Source organism: Mytilus edulis, chromosome 6 (genome assembly GCF_963676685.1).
Source record: "Mytilus edulis chromosome 6, xbMytEdul2.2, whole genome shotgun sequence".
Lineage (NCBI taxonomy): Eukaryota > Metazoa > Mollusca > Bivalvia > Mytilida > Mytilidae > Mytilus > Mytilus edulis.
The window spans coordinates 57,649,447-57,665,254 of NC_092349.1; the positions used below are offsets into that span (position 1 = coordinate 57,649,447).

At 31.1% G+C, this 15,808-nt stretch overlaps 2 protein-coding genes across 2 annotated transcripts; one reads left to right on the plus strand and one right to left on the minus strand.

Annotated features, from left to right (window-relative positions):
- Positions 1 to 1,700: 1,700 nt before the first annotated feature.
- On the minus strand, positions 1,701 to 3,413 carry LOC139527959 (uncharacterized). Its single transcript, XM_071323699.1, has 2 exons — positions 3,294 to 3,413; positions 1,701 to 2,744 (listed from the first exon to the last, which is right to left on the minus strand). The coding sequence occupies exon 2, from the start codon at positions 2,710 to 2,712 to the stop codon at positions 2,179 to 2,181; it is 534 nt and encodes a 177-aa protein (XP_071179800.1). The 5' UTR covers positions 2,713 to 2,744; positions 3,294 to 3,413; the 3' UTR covers positions 1,701 to 2,178.
- A 3,865-nt stretch (positions 3,414 to 7,278) lies between these two features.
- Positions 7,279 to 14,544, plus strand: LOC139527960 (low-density lipoprotein receptor-related protein 8-like). The gene is made up of 4 exons (XM_071323701.1): positions 7,279 to 7,388; positions 8,061 to 8,189; positions 12,298 to 12,423; positions 13,968 to 14,544. Exons 1-4 carry the CDS (start codon positions 7,328 to 7,330, stop codon positions 14,099 to 14,101), a joined length of 450 nt encoding a protein of 149 aa, XP_071179802.1. The 5' UTR covers positions 7,279 to 7,327; the 3' UTR covers positions 14,102 to 14,544.
- The last annotated feature ends 1,264 nt before the right edge of the window (positions 14,545 to 15,808 follow it).

Consider the following 15,808-nt stretch of genomic DNA (forward strand, 5'->3'; position numbering starts at 1 on the left):
CATATAAATTTTAAAAAAGGACTACTAGCAGATACTGACAAGCCAGCTCCCGACCTCAATTAGACTGATTGCAAGATTATGTTGTCTTCATCATATGAATACAAGCACAATTCCTCCCGTTAGGGGTTTGGTACAAGGTATTAAATCATCCTACAATATACGAGATGAACATAACCTTATCATGCCAACAACTGGTTTTGGAATAAATGTGTTTATTTTCGATGCCAAGACCCAAAAGTGAATCAATTAGCCAAAATATGAAATTTTTAATGATCCGACAACAGTATCGTACATGTAACTATACCCCATCTAAATGTAGCATGTTTCAAATAAATATTAAAACATATAGGTCACCGATGAGATAAATAAAAAAAATAATTGTGTTGCCACAAAATGGAATTGTTAAACCAAAGGGAGATACTTTGGAGCTTTTTGAATGATATAAACATTTTAAAAGTCATATGAGGCCAAAACCAATTGATTCTTATGGGTGATTTTTGTACCATATCATAAAGCGACAACTACTAGTGTAATAAAAAAAATGTAATGAAGAACAAATGTTTAAATTTTGCTGACATTTGTGTACCCTCGAATCTCCTTAAGGTGGTATAGGTGTGTTTCGCCATCTTGGATTGCAAAGAAAACCTAAGGTCAAGATTTTAATAAAGGAGTAGGGCCACGAAGGGTCAAAAATGGCCCTGTCTCAGAAATTGACTAAATTACTCTAGAATGATCCCTTACTAGGGTAGTTTATAAATTGATAACCATCAGACTTGTAACTCTGTCTGTATAATTTTCCTGAACGTCAGAAAAGACCATGGTGAAATCCTATTTTAACAATTTGTGCGTAACGTCAAAATCGTTTTCTTGACGTTCTTATAATAATATAATCATTTCACCACAAGTATTATTTTGCAAAGTATTTCTTGAATCTCATACACATAGTTCGTTCTTGATATATATTAACATAAACTTACTAAAAGCCGGACAGATTAAAGTGGCAAACAATGCTCCAATTACATTAAGTACAATTGCACCGAAAACTCGTTTTCGGCTTTGATATTCACGAAAGAGAAATTGCAAACAAACAAAATTCTATAGCATAGATTAAATTCAAAGTTATATATAGTTTCCAAACACATTAAGGCATATAAGTCTTATATTTGGCAGAAGGCACATTCATTGAAAGCTGTAAAATATCTTGGCGAGCGGAGTACAGCCGATTTAAAATCTTTAAAAATAATTTACGATTGTTGTCTCATTGGAAATCATGCCATATCATCTCTTACATTAATATAAATATAAAACCCGTGATTTCGATGAAACTCAAAACATTTTATTTCCTGAAAAAAAAGAATAATGAAAACAATTCGTATAGACGATACATATAATTCCATATGATATAATCATATAACACATACTATACAAATGTACCACACGTGCACTCATAAGCACCACGCTCGTTCTGAAGGATTTACATGCCTACTCTCAAATGATTTCTCAAATCAGCATTCAGAATAAAAATACGTATGAACGACAATTTCATTCAACACTGCTATTTATACACCAACGACCACTGACACACAAAATATTTATAATTTATACTATCTCTAATTGTACGTACCTTAAGCGCGTGAAAATATGTACAATGTACAACTCTAAAACTAATAAGAATATACCTCAATTATTCAGTGGATACGTTTCATATTTTCCCAAAGGTTTTTTTTTTTTTTTATCTAATAATTGTTTTTAAAAAAAGCTATAAAAACAGAATTGACAAAATGCTCACTTTTAGTTTTCAAAAGCGGATAAGTTCATTTACGGATTTACTTGTTAACTATAGAGTTGATTGAAATGATATAAATTATATTAACGTATAAATGTAAGCTGTGTCAATAAAGTTATGTATTATCGAAAACTATAATTAACTACAATCGGTATACAAAATCTATTATTTTGTCTATATTTTGTTTTCTTTAAAGTTATATGAAATGTCTGATGAATATGTTATATTTTACAATAAATTACTTCAAAATTTTTTTAAAAGTTTGCTTAGTTGAAAAAAAAACAACATTACAATATATTCAAATAGAGTTCACCATGTTCAAATACATTAGCAAGTGGAATACTAAGATAAAGTCAAGGAGACAGAAACCTAACAAGGATTGATACAATATTCTATTTTTCAACAACACTCTCCTCACTGTCACTTTCGTCTACGGCTTGTGGAATTGATGCTGCATCTTCTAGATATGCTCCCCAATTCTGGACTCCATAAGATATATCCTGATTATGCCTTGCATAACCAAGATACCAGAGTATTGATGCAATATGGGCACATACTCCCACAACACGTGCTCCTGCTCTGCATTTACAGTACCATGCGGTAATTTCAGCAGATGTGTATTCTATCCACAAGATGTAGGTTTTTGAAGAAACATGACGGCTCTGAAGTTTCACGCGTATCAAATGTTCATCCTCTTTATGTATAAGAATTTGACAATTGCCTTCTAAGTGTTCCTGAATGTAGCTTGTGCTAAGTTTTAGTTGATAGACACCGCACGTTATGTTTCTCAGATCTTCTTCATCAAGAAGAGGAAAATCGTCTAAAGTATGATTATCTGGCTCTTTCCAAATTGTCTTACGCCTCTCCAAATTTTCTTCTTCTACCCTCTGTTTCAGTGTATTTACTCTTTTCGACAGATAGAGCATTTTTGCAGCCAATGCTTCTTCATTGTCACATCCTTATTAAACAAGAAATTTTCAATTATAATACAAGTAAATAGTTTCACAATTTTTTAATCAAATATAAAAAAAAGTGTGGTGTGATTTCCAATGAAACAACTATTTACAAGTTTACCAAATGACACAAAAATTACCAACTCTTAGTCGCAGTATGGAGAGTTGTCTCATTTATAGCACTCATACCACATCTTCCTATATCTATATGCAAAAGAACAATAATAATTAATGTTTTATATTATCATGTGGTATTATTTATCATTTGTCTTATAGATTTTGTTTAGATTGCTTGTTTGGTTAATTTGCTTTCTAATGAATAGTTTGGGAAAAGTGATTAATACTTTTTAGAGAAAGTTTTTTTTCTTTGTACATTTTCTTAAAAATACAAGGGAAAAATGACAGCTATCACAGTGCGAATTTCCTAGTGAAAAAAATGTGTCTTTAAAATATCGCAAATTCGATTTGATCCGGGCACTATTTATGATTTCATGATATACATATACTTAATTATCACAGTTATCAAGACGAGCTATCTTAGTGAGAATGTTTACCTGGAGACAACGGCGGCAAATATTTATTTGATATTCCACATACAATGCAAACATAATCTCCGATATATGGAACTTGTTTATTTGGTAAAACATGGCTCAGATACTTCCATCTCTTGATTCTTGCATTAGCAGATTCTACTACCCAACGGACCTAGAATGAGAAAAATAGTAATTTAGGGCTATTTTCCTACAACATGTAGGTTAAAGGTTTGGTTGGCTTGCTTGCTGTGTTTATAACTGTTTGCTCAAACATTGTAATAAAGTTTTACAATTGCAATTAATACATAGGTAGGGCTTCAGTTTATATAATGCTATTGGATACTTGAGTAAAACATTTATACGAGCATTTTAAAAGCAAGAAATCCAACCAAACCTTTGACGGAAAACAAGTGGTATATAAATTTTAAGTCGGTACTGAAGCTAGTCGTCTGCTTTTGTTTGTTTTTGTTTTTTTGTTTTGAACATACATGAGTAAAGATATATTACTGCTTCAGCATAGTTGTTTAAAAGGATATTTTTAAGAGGGTTTTCGTAGAATAAATTCGGCTTTAATTTAAAGCTGCCCCATTTTTTTTTATAGCAAAGCCGACCAATCTTAAACATAACATTTCCGGCAAAATCCCTTTTAAGTGTTAAAATAACGTTGTTCACAATGAACTCTTAATTAATTTATTATCTACTAGTCATTTTATTTTCCACAAATTTTTCCTGTGTTTCAATAAAAAAAACACGTTGTAACTACGGGGAAAAAAATCTCCGTCGGCAGTTGACGAAGCTACGGAACTTGTTATTCCAATTTTGTTTGTTATTTAAATCTGTAAATTTATTTTGACTTACCTCAATATGTAATCTCCAAGAAAAGCATACTTCAGTTGCAAGAAAAGATTCACATAATGGTCTACAGTATATGTCAGAGAAAACAAAAATTACCGAATATGTCACCGTACGGCAAAACTGCCTTCATCCATATTTCTGTTGGTAAGTGCAACAAACATGCGCAATGTAATTCCAATACACACACACAAAAAAAACGTAATATAATAGAATGTATTCAAAATATTATAAAAAGAAGATGAACTATAAAAATGGTTTCTATTTTAATATAAGTTCGTGGTAGATTCATTAGACATTTCGCCACAAAATCAATCGTACATCGGAAATAACAGTGTCGAACCCGGATTTGCTTGTTTGCAAAAGTTTATTTTTCGATGTGGCTACAGGCCTCGACCACGCTAATAAATGTTGCAGACGATTTCAAAGTGCTAAACAATTAAAATGAGATTAGAATTACTTTGGTCGAGGCCTGTGTCCAATGCGAAATTTAACCAAGAAGTGTGAAATTTTTCGAAAATTTTGATGTTTTGAGCGTTCCGGTTCGATTTCGGGGGTTACGTCACATAAGTGACGTCATGAAAATATGATTTTTTTTTTAAAATAACAAACAACGATATTAGTAGATATGTTTTAACTATAATGGATCCACCTTGTTTATATTTATTTTTTTGTCATTTCACAGGGCCAATATAGGCACTTCGTGGCCATACTCCTTTGGCAAATTTGATGCTGGAATTCAGATAACTAATGTGAATCTAAACTTAAAAGAACAAATTTATAAGATTATTACTTATGATAAAAAATACGTAATTGTAGTTCCATCGGATAATCACTAGTATATGCACGCGGGAACAATATTAATAAATATTCACAATTTATCGGGAAGAATTATAGTTTATCGGTCGGCGTTAATTTAACTTTATAGTCGATCATCATTGATGATCTAAAAAATATGAAAACAACTCGTTCAATTATTTCCATGCGCCCGTATTAGTATCCTACATATAATCGTTGGAGAGCTATATGACAAAAACAAATCTTGTAAATCAAATATCAAATGTTACAAATGAAAGTTATTTTGTATAAAGTAAATATGGAGGTTTTTATGCTAAATAAACACAAATGAAGCGTCTTATAATTATTTTGATAATAAAAAAAATCGGTGAAAATCGTGTTAACCACCACTACTAAAGTACAACTTTTTTGAAAATTGGATGGTAAATATTTGTAAAACAATTATTGTCTATTTTTATCGTCAGTGATATATTCTACATTTTCATAGTAGAAAATAGCCGTAATATTGTGATTCGTCATAATAATTAGCATGTTAGTGTATCAGTGAATTTTGTTTTATACACTACATAACGATCTAAAAAGCCATTTTTACGGAGATTCGACCATACGATGTTTAAGATATAAGTTTAACATCTATTCTTTTTTTCAAAAACATCCAGGTGTGTGTTCCTTAGGTGCATTAAACTCCTTAGCTAAGCGTCTTTTCAGATTTCGCTGTGCACTACATTGGTTGACCAGTACGATGTGTCATTGTCTCAACTTACTATCGAATGATTCGTGGTCTCAGATCTGCAGATAATAGTGAGGCCATATGATGTGTTACTCGCGCTAGTGTGTCCGACATTGACATCAACATTTGGAACTTGCATGGCAGGTGATAAATATATTTCAGGATACGTTTTCTCTATCGACAGAACTTTTCCTGCCCCTTTTGATCTCTTCGGGTTTCCTTTATGATTTTGATTATTCTATTCCCGAGCGATGGCGTTTGTATCAATACCCTTACATCTTTCACGAAAGAGAAGATTTTAGGAAATCACAAATCACCCTTTTTTTTGAAATCTTTAAATATCATTCAAACAGGATATTCGAGCCCCCTTTCGTTATAATTATAACCTTTTACCTTAAATATGTGTACACTAAATACTTATAAAGAACGATATAACAAATTTAATAAATAGAGATTAAATGCTCCTAACACACATTAAATCTTATATAACCAAGGCGAAGGTCATTGTTTGTGCAAATCTTTGTTTGAATAAACACGGCACACGAATTATTATAATAACGATTGCGTAGATTTATGTGTGTGTCGTTAATGTATACAAAATAATTAGATACATTCGTGATATTTCCAATGACTAAAAACGAGCTTTAAAAATAAAGATATATTTAAATTCAAATAAAAGATATTGCCAGATGATGAATTCTACATCGGAGTTATAAAACCCCAAAAATGTTAAATTATATGCCATTAAGTCTGTGTCAGAGAGTTATCGTACTGGGATCTTTTTATTTCTCTTAAACCGTCTTTTAGATTCGTTGCAAATTTCCCAATCAATCATTTCATACAAAGGTTAAAACTTGTACAAGGATGATGATATTCATCATAAAAATATATGATAAGATAATCTACATTTAATTGAGAATAAATTTATTGACATTTGAAAGCATGATTTTGTAGCAATTAAATTGCTGTAATTTCAATTTATTATGATTATTTATCTGGGCGCATAATCGCCGATGTTTGATCGACCATCTTGAGGATTTATCTGATAGTATAGAAAAGAAGTAGAAACTTATAAGAGAGGAAGGTTGCTGTTTTTTCAAGTATGTATTTAACATTGTGTGGACTGTAATTTGTTTTGAAGATGTGTAATTATGAGTTTAATCAAATTAGGATTTTATATACACCTTTTAAACGTATGAACAGTGAATTTTAGATTTATATTGCTAAATGGATACATAGAGGGTGATTAAATCACGTTTTATTTTAAAGTGTTTTAAACATTGATATAAAGCAAGTGAATGGAAAATGAAACCAAAGGGACATGCAACTCATACACTAGTTGTCATAGGTCGCAAATAAACTTACAACCCGTATTGCTAAAAAAACGAACAGACTTACAACAGAACCATGAACCCATAGAAAACCACTCACTGAGCAACACGAACCCCATTTAAAACTGTGGAAGTTCTTGGTTGGAGGGGTAACAAATCATGCAACACATGTGGCATCTGTCGAGGGTTTCATGTTAGAACAAGCCCACTTTGTACAAATAAAATATATAATTTAAATAATTATGACAAAAACATTTTCGTCATTTTATTGTGTATTTTTTTGGGTATAATATAACATTATTTCATTTGTTTTTCTTCAACGTACAACTTGTCAAGTATAGAAAATGAGCATTACAAAAGCAGCTGTTATTTTTTGTTTCCTTGGAATAGTAGAATCAGAGATAGGTTAGTGATTTAATTGGTATTACATTGTATGTGTTTATTTGTGTGTGTGAGGAGGGGTGTTCTATCGTTCTGACTAATGCTTATTATTTTGTTTGATCAGCTTTCGTCTTTCACATATATTCATGTGTATCATTGGAGCTATCATTAAGGTATAAGTATTCCTCAACCATTAACAGTGTTGTCCTATTATGGTTTGCAGTCTGATGATCTCAGAAATGATCAAAACAAACTTATCTTTGTCGTACATGTAGAGATAATATTCTGAATGTTCTAAATTCGATATTGATAAACAACATTTAACATATTTCAAATGCTAAACCTAATTGTATGCCTTTTAACTTTTAAAAGTATCTAAGTGATAATTTCTTATGTATTATATCATCACATTCTAACTTCATAAATAATGAATTGATTATCACAATTGTTCAGTTCATTAAATTTCATTAAATTATTTAATTTTGTTTTAAAAGACATACATTTTTGCTTTGTTTTTATTTCATTTCTTTGTCAATTTTAATTTTTCAAACTAAATATTTCAAGATTTAAAAGAGTTCAGTGGAATTCAGAGTTATTTGTAGCATAGCTCAATTATATGTTAAACGTACTTTGTATATATATAATTAGTTTTGAATTTACCATATACAAGAAACCTTCATATCTTTGTTCACACAGGGCGTTCGTGTTCAGGTTGGCAGGTGCATTGTGCTGATCAGATTCAATGTATATATGATTGGGAACAATGTGATGCTGAAACAGTACATTGTGTTGATGGATCTGACGAACAGGAGGATATTTGTAGAAGTAAGACATTGTACAATATTCAAGGACGTTTGCTCGTCATGTTTTGAAATTTTTGTCAGATACGGAATCCTCTGGTTTGATCAATGAATGTTTTTTTTAAATGCCCATGAACCCCCATTTCTCTTTTTATAAATCTTTTACGTGTATAGTTATAAGCCATTTGTAAACGTCTTTTAAATTCTTATTCATTTTTTAATAGATTTTGAGAATTTTAAATGGTCAACGATAAAGCTATGAAAATTCTAGAGAGAACATTTCCCCGCCAAATTTATAATGGCTAATCTATAATACTAAAATTACGAGGTCCAATTTGTCAGCCGTCATCACGTAAAAACGACGAATCAAAGAATTCAACTTTATATACAACTAAGATAGTACAAAGGTGTAGATTAAAATTACACCACTCCAGGCCCTTTTGTTTTCCACGTAATTAATATCGCCAATAATTAGGAAGTTCCGAGTCGAGTCCGATATCGATACCAATAGTATAATCACCTGTTACCTATTACCTTATCTGTACGTTCCGCATCTGACAGGCGCACCACCAAACGGTGTATTCAGGATTAATATGCTATATAAACGAGTCATAATCACAGGGTTGGCACTACTAAATTGTCAAATTGTTAGCTATTGTGGTATTTTAATCCGTAAGACTTTCTAAGATAACAATACGAATACTAAAAATCTCGACTAAAAATAAGGCGTATAGGTACAGTTTTCAATTTGTTAGCGGGCATGACGTAAAACAGCGAATCAAAGAATTCAACTTTATTTATAACTAATATAGGACAATGCTGTTGATTAAACAATACTCCATTCCAGGACCTTTTGTTTTCCAAATATTTAATATTACCAATAATTGATAAGTTCCAGTTCGACGGGTTCAAACAGAAAGCAGAGAAAGCAGAGAAAATTGTGTATCTTATAATCGGCATGACTTTATCAGATGACAGTACTAATACTAAGATAAGGCTTGAGAATAGTTATATACTTTAATTCAGTCACGGACCCGCGATATCACGGGTGTGTTCTAGTATCTCTAAAACAAGCACATTGACCTCCATATTGTTTATTATTTTTTTATTCCTCAACCTATCCCCTATCAATATATATAAGTCTTATGAAAAGCTATTTATTTTGAAACTGAGCAGCGAACTTCCTTAATGTTAATTGTTTTTTTTTTTCATTTAATGCATGACTGTTATAGTTTATTCTGTCTATGACAGAGTTGGCAAAGTGTTAACAGCCCGAGAATTCCTGGGTTGGAAAACTATGGTTTTCCTGGGCTGGGCAATACTCCCAGAAATGGGTAATACTGGGCATTACTGGGCAATATGATTTGTTAAGCTTATTTTTACACAAAATAGTAAAGACTTGGTGTAATTTCAAAGTATTACAGGTAAATATACTGTTTATACAGATAACCTTTTACAGTCATCTCTAGAAGAATGAAAAATTAAATTTCATTTTCTTCTCCATTAATTCTATATATGTAGGCAGAATACAAGATTTGCGCATTTAAGGATACCTTGTTAATTACCAATAATTACATATTGCTAAATAAACACCTTAAGGGGTCATGTCATTAACACTTATAGAATTGAAAAGGCTGATTAATTTTACATTTAACAAATATGTGTTCTAATCTAAAGAATTACTTATTAATTATTGACAAAAAACAAATTGTGCTTTATATTCATAGTTTGACCAATCTAGACAAACAAAATAGGTTATAAATATCTTAACATACAAAAAGCGGTGGACACTGGATATAGCACGTAGCCAGTTATTCAAGAGTGTGCACTATATTTCTAATGTTATTTCGAATAACAGAAAAAAATATAACAGCTTTTCCTTATAATTTAATTCAATCTCAATTCAAACGAGAGTAAATCATGAAAAAACGTTGTTAACATCACGGTGACATGACAAAATTGCGTCTATAAGATGATAGGCAAAACACTGCCAGCCAATCAAAAGACGCGTTACATCCAAAATTGAATTATTTGTAAATGCAACGACAGCATGAACGATAAAGCAGTATATATAAAGCAGTATATCAATAAAATTGAACTTATAACAAATATTCAACATTTTTTAACCTATTTTAAGTCGTCATTTGTAAAGTTGACCTTTCTTATAATGAATATATTTTTTCTGATATTTCAAGCAAGAATTTTTCAAAAGCTACGATTATTCTAAAAAATATGTGAGTTTAACTGTAGCATGTGTTACAAGATACACAAATTAAAAAGCAAATGTGAGGAAGACAGAGATGAATAGGGGCACGTCTCTTGCTCTTTTGGTCCAATTATTTATTTTTTTGTTGTCCTTAATTTTCTTGTCGCGATATTAAACGATTGTTTATAGACATACATGTATGTTTAAACTTACCAAATATTGAGTTCAAGAGTTTGAGACTTCTGACTATAATTATTTGTCTCCAAAACGTGTAATTATGCTCTAATACTTAACCACTAGAGAACATATTGTCAAAGATATGTGCAAATAGTCACTTTATTAAAAAAAACAGATATTGGTGATTCAGAACAATACAGTTATATTGATAAACTTTATTGTCTTGCAGTTCTATTGATATACAGTGTATTTATAAAATTTTAATCCTGGTATCTATGATGATTTTTGTTTGTTTGTGAGTCAGGAATAGATATATCATTAGAATGTATAAAATAAATAGTGTTTTTTCTCACTGAACAATAAGGATCTGAAACAGGAATAATCATATTGGGCTTGTTTGAAGTCAAAAAGAAAAGTGACATACCAAACAAAATAAAAGGTTCCCGTTATGTTAACGTGTAATAGAAGCTTGAAAAATTTTCGGACGGTAACCATGTTTACAATTGATTTAAACGGATATCGACTTTTAATTGCTTGCTACTCCGGAATATTGTCCTATGTTCAAATATAAACTGCGGGGTAGACCTTTTTGTCTTTTTTATCTACTAAATAAATAACAGAGTTTCTGTTGTGCAATGTTTATTTCATATCAAGTAAATTTTATTCAAAGTAATGACATTTTTACCTATTATATCTAATTGTTTTATTCATGCATTTACTTTCCTTTTAAAATTGTTCTCGTTGTTCAGTATTGAAATCTGTATTCATGTTATATTAATCTTTCAAGTAAGGTCTTCAAATTATGTGGTTCAAAATTAATATCGGGAAAATACTATTTACTGCAATCCCGTTCCATTTTCACGAATGTGATCTACCGAATAAGACTTGTTATCGGCTTTGTAAAAACATCATCAACACGACGGTTGTAATATGTGGAGTCGGATCTGATTACCTTTCAAGATCACCTGCGATCACCCCAGCTTTATGCGTGGTTCTTGTTGCTGTTGTACACCTATTGTGACTGTTTGTTTTGTTCACATAATGTGTCAATATAAAGTAATTCTATACCCCTGTATTACAAGTGGGAGGTTTAGCTAGCTTTAAAATCAGGTTTCGTCCACTATTTTCTGTATAAGAAGATGCCTGTAACGTTCAGCAATGTGACAGTTGTTTTCTATTCGTTTGATGTCTTTGACGTTTTTTTTACCATTAGGGACTTTCCGTGTTGAATTTTCTTAAAGTAGCTACGCAAACGCATTAACGTAAGAAATTCCATCTTGTTCATCTGGATCGTCTTTTTATGTTTTAAGATTATATATATCTCGAAAAATAGATTTGTTTATAGAATAACTAATCGAAGAATTCAAATAGAGAAAAATATTCAACGAGTGAACGAACAACACATTAATTCACAAATGCGCGTAGCGCATGAGTTAATTATCGGGGTTGGTTGGTCACGAGTTGAATATTTTTCGATATTTGAATTCTTTGATTAGTTATTCTTTTTATGACATTGGCAAATGTTTTTTTTTAAATTAGTGTAAAACATGTAAGGAACTATATCTTTTTTTCACCATTTGTTTTGATCCGCCGTTATCGACGTCTTGACAACGCCTATTGTTGTATGACGTCAGAGAGTAAAATAACTACGTTTATTTCACATGTGATTATCGGTTTTTATTCAACTGGGAAATCAATGCAATTCATTGCAACCAATGTAATAAAATATTTTATTCTTTCTTATTTTCAGATCACACATGCCCAAGTACTGACCTAAAATGTGCTGATGATTTACAATGTTTTCCATATCTTTATCTTTGTAATGGAAGACAAGATTGTTATGATGGATCGGATGAGGCATTTAATATCTGTAAAAGTTGGTATATCATGAATTATTAAGACCATGTTTCGTGCATGTTAATTTTGTTAATTTGAAAAAAAATCACTTGGAAGCGTTTAAAAATAATTCACGTATCTTCAATTTACACTAGTGATATAACATGTCAATTTGCTACTGTAACTTTATGCAAATATAGTTCTTCTTTCAGTGTATACATTTTATACTGCACTTTACCTAAAGTGGATAAAAATATAGCTTTTAAATTTCATCCCCATTGTTGAATAATATTTATAGAAAAAACTGATATTTCAGATTTATATGCAGTCTTGACCTTTTCCACAAAAGGTCAATGTTCGAAAACACAATATGTAAACTTATTTTTATACCTTTAGTAGTTTAAAACATCATTAGTACAGTAAATCGATAGTGTTCTTTACGGAATTTTGTATAGTGTAACGATATGATTCGTTCAACTGTTTGTACACGTTTCCGACAAAAATATAAAGTTATCTGCACATTTTTTTCATATAATTTATGTAATATGTAATAAACTAAAACATAAATATTATTCTATAGACTTTTTGTAACGAGGGTGTTAGTGGCGACGAATTTAGGTTACAAGGATAAAAGCTTCACTCACCAAAAGAAAACAGAAAAAAACCACTATAAAACAAAAAGATGAACTTTTGATGTTGTAACTTTTACGTAATTTCAATTTTATTTTCAGAAAAAAGCTTTTATTGCTGTATTCCCAATGAAGTTTCCAATTATACCTGTTTTCATTTTTCATCAATCCGTTTTGCCTCTTTCAAACTCCTCTTCTTCTATTTGATCAATATAAATCGTTTAATACGACTGTCACGTGAATCAGAAGTTTAGCTAGCCGTAAAACTAAATGTCTCGACTATTCTCTTCCAATCATATCGTACCAAATTAGGAATACATTTGGATTATTGCAGTAGTTGTCGAATCTTTCTTTTGATTCATATTGTCGACTGTTTTTTTTTTTTGTGTTCTGTTTGTTTATGAAAACCCATGATAAAAATGTAAACAAATATAAAGCGAACGGTATTTAACTGCTTCTCACAAAACAAAATGAAATACAACAATTCATTGTTCAACTGTTATGGTAAAGTTTTATAAACAGATTAGAACATATTGAAGATATAATTCTTTTTATCATAACTATTCCTGTTCACTTATTCGCCCCAAGCTCCACGTGCTCTCTGTAAATATTTCAATAATAACACCGTTTAAAGAAACCTTCGGATTCAAATTCGAAAGTGGATTTCAAATATTTTGGCAACAAGCATCACTGAAGAGACATGTATTGTCGAAATACGCATCTGGTGCAGGATAAATGGTACCGTTAATATTATTACTTGATTGCAATCACTAATCATTGAATGACAATATTTGTCAATATAACATTATAGATTCGTAATAGACAACAGGACTTAGTTTTGTTGGTGCTTTACATTTTATGAAAAAAATCGTTTCATATGAATTTGATTCTTTAAATCTATGTATACAATAATAGAATTGTTTGTTCATAATTGATGTTTTGCTCTTTATTACAGCCAAAGAATGTGCATTCAGACAGCGTTACTGTGATAATGGGAACTGTGTTTACATTACTGAGTTTTGTGATGGAAAGGATGATTGCGGAGACAATTCTGATGAAAAAGAACCTTGTTTTCGTAACAACTACTGATGTCATGTCCTAAAAGCATCATTTATAGAACCATTCAATGACAATTCTGATGAAAAAGAACCTTATTTAACTCAAATTGAAAAATCGAAGAATAATTATATATTGAACACCACACGATATAACCTGTAATAAAACATGTTTGACATATTTCATTATACAAATATAACTGTATGTTTCGTCTGATTGGCTAGAATCTGTGACCAATACTGTCTGTAATAAAATACACATACTACCAAAAACTATACAATATGTCAAACGTTGGTTTGAAAAACAGAGTATTTATGTAATGATCTACATCACGCGCTTATTAACAATTATAGCACCACATCTATATTTCAAATGACTTCAACTACGATTTTGTAACGATTTTACGATCTACACATACAAGAAGTTTTGCAAAGTTACAATGTTTAACGAATAGCTAAACTAAAAGATGTCGCAGGTGAAGCTTGTCTAACTTAATATTTCGCAGCACCTAGTTCCACTCCATTATATTTGCGAACTTTTCGTATTGAGATTTTCTCGGAGTTGCTTATGTTTTTTTTGGTTTTTTTTAACATGGAAGTGCATACTGTCCATTGTTCGGTTTTTAGTATTGTGATGTGTTAAATTGTTTTCTTGTGCTTTCGTATTTGCCTTTGTTTTTATAATTAAAAACAAAAAAGGTGTGGAATGATTTCCAATGAAACAAAACTTCAAAACAGACAACGTGACACTGAAATTTAAAATTATAGACCCCCGTATGGCCTTCAACAAAGTGCAAAGCCTATACCACATAGTCAGCTTGTAAAGGCAAAGGAATGAAAATGCTTATCCTTTCATACAAGAAAAATGACGTCCAAATTTATGTTCAAAATAATAAACCACTGTTTCAGGTTAGGGGGAGGGTTTGTATCCCGCTAACATGTTTAACCCCGTCACATTCTGTGTATGTCCCGGTTCAAAATCTGGAGCCTGTGAGTCAGTGGTTGTCGTTTGTTTCTGTGTTACACATTTTTTTTTGTTCATTTATGTACATAAATTAGGCCTTTAGTTTTTATCGTTTGAATTATTTGACATTTGTCATTTCGGGGACGTTTATAGCTGACTATGCGGTATGGGGTTTGCTAATTGTTGAAGGCCAAACGATGACTCATATTTGTTAATTTCTGTATCAATTGGTCTGTTGTGGAGAGTTGTCTCATTGGCAACATACCGCCTCTTCTTTTGATATATAAAATTAAAATATAAACATATTAGATTAACAAAGGACAAATGTTCCTTGAGACAGGGGCAACTATGCGGCGGGGTAAAACATGTTTTTTTTGTAATTTCAACAGTCCTCTATACCTCTAGCCACATTTTGCCAATGTATGAAAAACAAACACACATATATACGCACAGAAAAACTCAGATTTAACACACATTTAATCTTAAATCAGCTTGAGAAAGGTCATCGTGTGTACTCTTTGCTAGAAGAAACACGGCACATACATTACCGTAATAACGATTGCATAGTTTTATTCGTCTTTCCAGTTACAGAAAACGAGCTTTAAAAAGAAAGATAAATTTAATTTCGTAGAAATAAAAAGAAATTGCTAGCTGATGAATTCTTCATCAGAGTTATAAAACACCATAAATGTTGTATATTTCATGCCATGTAGTTCCTGCTAGAGATTTATTTCATTGGCAATCATATTCTTTTTTCTCTTAAACTATCTTTCCGAT

What these genes read in the sequence shown, in the direction of transcription:
- LOC139527959 (XM_071323699.1), bottom strand. Translation starts at nt 2,712, where the DNA reads ATGCTCTATCTGTCGAAAAGAGTAAATACACTGAAACAGAGGGTAGAA.
- LOC139527960 (XM_071323701.1), top strand. Translation starts at nt 7,328, where the DNA reads ATGAGCATTACAAAAGCAGCTGTTATTTTTTGTTTCCTTGGAATAGTA. An exon ending in AATAGTAGAATCAGAGATAG is followed by an intron (nt 7,389 to 8,060) that starts GTTAGTGATTTA and finishes TTGTTCACACAG; the next exon opens with GGCGTTCGTGTTCAGGTTGG. An exon ending in GGCATTTAATATCTGTAAAA is followed by an intron (nt 12,424 to 13,967) that starts GTTGGTATATCA and finishes TCTTTATTACAG; the next exon opens with CCAAAGAATGTGCATTCAGA.